The sequence below is a fragment of the Vanessa cardui genome, chromosome 14, assembly GCF_905220365.1.
Source record: "Vanessa cardui chromosome 14, ilVanCard2.1, whole genome shotgun sequence".
NCBI classification, from domain to species: domain Eukaryota; kingdom Metazoa; phylum Arthropoda; class Insecta; order Lepidoptera; family Nymphalidae; genus Vanessa; species Vanessa cardui.
Genome location: NC_061136.1, coordinates 565,786 through 570,842, shown reverse-complemented (window position 1 = coordinate 570,842; position 5,057 = coordinate 565,786). Strand labels below are relative to the sequence as shown.

Genomic DNA, 5,057 nt, shown 5'->3' with positions numbered 1-5,057 from the left:
ACATAGCATTTTAGTTAATATTTCTTACAGCGTCTTTATCTATGGGTGATGGTGACCAATTACCATCAGGTGGCCCATATGCTCGTCCGCCAACCTATTCTATAAAAAAAATAAAGTGTTTGCTATTTTACCTTTTAAAGATTTTCATAAATAATTCATTAATTGTGAATAAGATAAGAACCAAAAACGGATTTTAATTGTTATAACATTGTTTACTTTTACACTTATAGTTAATTTACATTTAAGACATAAACAAGGCTCTATTGAATAATTTAAGCTACGAAGATGGTAATGTCTCGATGATAAAAAGCATTTCCGAATGGCACAACTGCAAAATATAATAATATATCATCGGACGAAATATTACCAAAATGTAGACAATCAATACTAATTCTTATATAACTTTCTAAAGCCTCATGATTATATACATTGAATTAATTTATAATTATTTACATAAATACATTTATCATAACTAATTAATATATCACAAATTATTTACATTATTAATAACACCATATTAAACTAAATATGTATTTACATCGGTAGGTACGTATCCAGATATAAAAAATTAAATCATTAATAAATTCAATTTGTTTTCAGTGCTATAAAGGTCTTGCGAACATAATCCTTTCACTCCCTTGCCTCCTTATTATTTCAGCAGTGGCTGGAGTCGCGACGAAAACTGCTGTTTGCCCCAAATCCATGAAACTTCCTTTTCTATTATTCTTACCACTCAATCTTCTGTCTAATCTTGTATCGAAGACATCATCAACTTCACTATGGTCATAATCGACCATCGGTTCATTGACCACTTCCTTTTTTCTATAGTTTTTCTTACCATTCAAGAAGTATGATGGTTGTGTACTCACATTTGGTGTAGAAACCTGCCTAGATATTCTACCACCAGAACCGATTCTTTCAAAAGATGGGAAATGTCTTTGTAAATTTTCTGAGAAAGATTGACGTCGGTGGTTATATCTTCTAGTATCTAACGGCTGGTGATTGAACGATGCTCGTCGAATAAATCTGGTGTCTTGATCAGCATGGAAGGATTTTCTATCCGGATTATTATTTGATTTTAACGAGTCTTCGTAGCTACATCTGTAATTTTACAAAGCAATGTGAAAGTTTACTACAAAATACAAATAGACGACTCGAAATATTTATATTTGAATTGTCTGTTTTGAAGTCAATTCGAATCAAATTAGGTTATTTACTAAAGTATCTAACTTTTGCTACAAGATTATCTTTTTACTATTTACTTAAACTTGTTATCTAAAGTTTAATATTTGATAAGATCCATACCCGCTGCTCTCCTCCGAGGTATGAGTGGTGGACTGCCCACAAGGACACCTCGCTTCGGCGATTCCGGAGTCCTGGCCACTGGAATTCACTGACGTTATCGATGTGTCTTGACCTTTCCTATGTTCGATGTACGTGTGTTTAATTGTTGTTCTTGTGAGATAATTGTATTTGGGTATGAACATGATGGATGTTTGTTCAAGTTTGATTGAATTGACCGAAGTTAATATTATTGATTAATGATTTTTATCAGATCTTTTTGTGATATTGTATAATTTTTAATTGAATAGAATAGTAAAGTGATAGGAGACATGTACAATTTAGATGTTGCTACCAATAATAGTAGTATCGTATGCAAATTTATTTGGTTTTTACATTGTATGACCTTACCTTTTCTGCATAGAACGTTGATTAAATTTAATGCACATTCGCTCATGCTTTTCCTTCCCATTAATATCTGTAAACTGTCCTTTCACACATTTCTGATGGGCCTTCCCAAATTCTTCCACGGCATTTCCATGGGGACACGTTTTCTTCAGCGTACTTTGATTTATAACGTCGACGTACGAATCGGCTTCACTGAACGATTGGTTGAGTTCTTGACACTGATTGTTTCCAGATGGAAACAGACCTCCGTATTTAGTAAGGTGCTCAGTTGAGAAAGCGTTAAGACGTTGTTGGGAAAATGGTTTGTGGCGGTTTCTGTTAGGAAAGATAGAAAAGAATTCAGTCAATAGAAGCAAAGGGTTATTAAAATAATTCACGAGTCAAATTGAAGATATGGATAGAAGTAAGCATTCAGAAATAGAAAATCGAGGAGACATTTATATTTACACAATAATAAAATCATTAATCAATTTTATAATATTTTTATTTCAATGAAATGACAAAATTTTTAAGATTACTAATAAATTATTGCGTAAAATTCTAGTATCTAGTTGAAATAATGATGTGCATGCTTTCTTTTGTGATGGTGATGATGTCTGAAATGTGTAAGAAATAAAATCGCTTACCTTTTGGAGATTTCTATAAAGGGTCTTAATTATTTATAAGCGCCTAAGTGTAATTCATATCAACAAATATTTTCGCGTTTACACTCTTATGATAATCAACTGAGAGTAAACATGTTTTAAATTCAAACTTACTTTTAATTATTGTGCCAAAAGCCAACTATATCTAATTATTATTTTACTATCTCAAAGGAGTATTTCCTTTTATTTACCTTCTCGTTTTCTTAACACATAATATGCAGATGGCAGTCGTACAGGCTCCAATAAAAACGATACATCCTAAAGCGACCACACTTATTTCCATGGTGCTCAACATCTGACCGCTTCTCGCTTGAACCATAGCCGTGTCTCCGACTTCCAATACCTTAAAGCCAGCTAGATTGTGACGCAGAAACACTTCTCTTTTTGTTAAAGATCTGTAATGAGAACCCAATTATATATTTGTTGTTTGTATAAGATAATCGATCGCAAGAATTATATTAATAAAAAAACTACTTACTTTTGTAATACTTCCATATCAATAATTGCATTAGATATGGGATCAACGGCATAAATGTACATATTTGTCCTGTAACGAAGTAAATAAAATTTTAATTACACATCCTAAAAAATATTTAATTTAATGAGGACCTTAATATACTTCTATACTAATATTATAAATTTGAAAGTAACTCTGCATGTCTATCTGTCGCTTTTTCACTACCACAGCAAGTAATTTTGACGCGAAGCTTATTTGAACCCCGAGGAAGAACATAGACTACTTTTGTGCCTAACACATAACAAACAACCCCAGAACGAGAGTAAAACTGAGGGCGGCGTAGTATGAAACAAAAGTAATATGAATAATATAGAACATAGGAATATGTCTACTATATTTTTAAAATAAACTTGATCATAATGCGGTTACGTAGTAAATGAAATTCCCATTAATTTTATTTTCCTTAATATTACATTTAGCAAAATGGTCATTTTATTTTGTATGTATTATAAATGTAGCTAAAATTCAATTTCAACTTACGCGTAACCATCCATAGCTCCTTTAGCACTGGTTTCAATTCGTCTTACACGAATATCAAAACCTGTCATATTTGAAAGATGCTTTGTAATATTATCCATTTCTTTTTCCACCTCTACTGGTTTACCTCCCAAAACCATAACCAATTGTTTATTCTCATTTAGGACGTATACCTATAAAATCAATAAAAAACCTCTTAAAAATATATTATAAATATTATAATTTTAATTAAGTCTAATTTTAAATCCTTATAGTGATAGGTTGTAGTCAAAAATTAACTTACAAATACATTGACAATAGCAGAACGACCATCATCAGCGCCACGTCGGTCAGTAGCTTTAACATCGAATCCAATTACTCGTCCAGCATCTCTTAGAAAACTGCCCGCAACTCTGACTCTTCCACTGATCGAGTCTACGCTAAACCGGGCTCCTTCAGAGTTAATCACTTGGTAACGAATGTCTGCGTTTATACCAATATCAGCATCTGATGCCTACAACAAAAAAAAATAGTATCTCAACTAAAACAACAATAACAACAATAGCCTGTAAATTTATCACTGCTAGGCTAAGACTTCCTCTCCCTTTGAGGAGCAGGTTTGGAACATGTGAAATGGACTGTTCCAATGCAGGTTGGTGCAATACATATATGACAGAGTTTTTAGACACATGCTACACAGTTAAGATGCATGCGTTCTAACCACTAGGCTATTTCGGCTATTAACTTAATTAAAAAGGGGTTATTATTACAAAAAAAATGCACTTGCCTGTAACTGTATAACTTCATATCCAAATGGTGCAGTAGTGGGTATAGCTGTTACCATTGGCCGTCCACCATTTATGAATTTAGGTGCGTTGTCATTAACGTCCTTGATCCTGACTACTACCTTAACGTCGTATTTTGACATCCCTTCGAGAACATCGTCTGCAACGGGATAAATCATGTGTGGAAGTTCTCTACTTATTTTTTGTCTTTCTACTCGTACAATTATTTCATACGTGTCTCTTATCTCTCGATCAGGACTTCTTATTAAATATAACGTTCCATTCCGAGGATCAATTACAAATGACTTCTTGATATCTGTATCATTCTCATTTAGAATAAAATATTTCATTTTGAAATTTTCATAATGTTCAGTCAAATTGAGAGTGACTAGTTCTACTGGCGTGTGTACGTTTTCTTCTATTTCTAATTCATAATAACGAGAAATAAATACTGGCTTATCGGATACTTCTACTTCATCAGGGATGTCCTTGACACTTAACATAACTATAGCAGTGGAACTTAAGCTAGGCGATCCTAAGTCTGAGGCTACTACTGTGACATTATGTACTCTTTGACTTTCATAATCTAATCGTGTTGTTGTTGTTAGTATGCCTTCTTTGGAATCAATAGTAAACATATTCATTTGATTTTTCCTTTGTGGTAAACTATAAAGAATTAGTCCATTTCCATTTCCAACAAAATCTGAATCGTTTGCGTAAACTCTTGTCACAGTTGTACCAATAGGAGCATTTTCTTCCAATGTTGCCTTGTAAACTGGCATCATCATGACTGATTCAAAATTGTGATTTGAAAGTTCATCGGCTTCTGGGTGTTTCCATTCTAATAAGTCATCATAAGCAAAAAACTTAGGAGCATTATCATTAACATCGAGCACTTGAATTTCCACACTTACGGACGAAGATAATTTTTTGTCCTGTCCATTGTCTCGCGCCACAACAGTTAAA

General features: G+C 33.0%; 1 protein-coding gene across 1 annotated transcript in view; it reads right to left on the bottom strand.

The window, feature by feature from the left end:
• Positions 1 to 235: 235 nt before the first annotated feature.
• The window catches only part of LOC124535378 (cadherin-89D), a 50,169-nt gene continuing 45,347 nt past the window's right edge, over positions 236 to 5,057 (bottom strand). The window contains exons 16-23 of the mRNA XM_047111587.1: positions 4,094 to 5,056; positions 3,611 to 3,820; positions 3,331 to 3,500; positions 2,812 to 2,880; positions 2,525 to 2,728; positions 1,693 to 2,004; positions 1,306 to 1,422; positions 236 to 1,101 (exon numbers count right to left, since the gene is read on the bottom strand). Coding sequence (XP_046967543.1) covers positions 603 to 1,101; positions 1,306 to 1,422; positions 1,693 to 2,004; positions 2,525 to 2,728; positions 2,812 to 2,880; positions 3,331 to 3,500; positions 3,611 to 3,820; positions 4,094 to 5,056 — 2,544 coding nt within the window. The 3' untranslated portion in view covers positions 236 to 602. The remainder of the gene's footprint in view (positions 1,102 to 1,305; positions 1,423 to 1,692; positions 2,005 to 2,524; positions 2,729 to 2,811; positions 2,881 to 3,330; positions 3,501 to 3,610; positions 3,821 to 4,093; position 5,057) is intronic.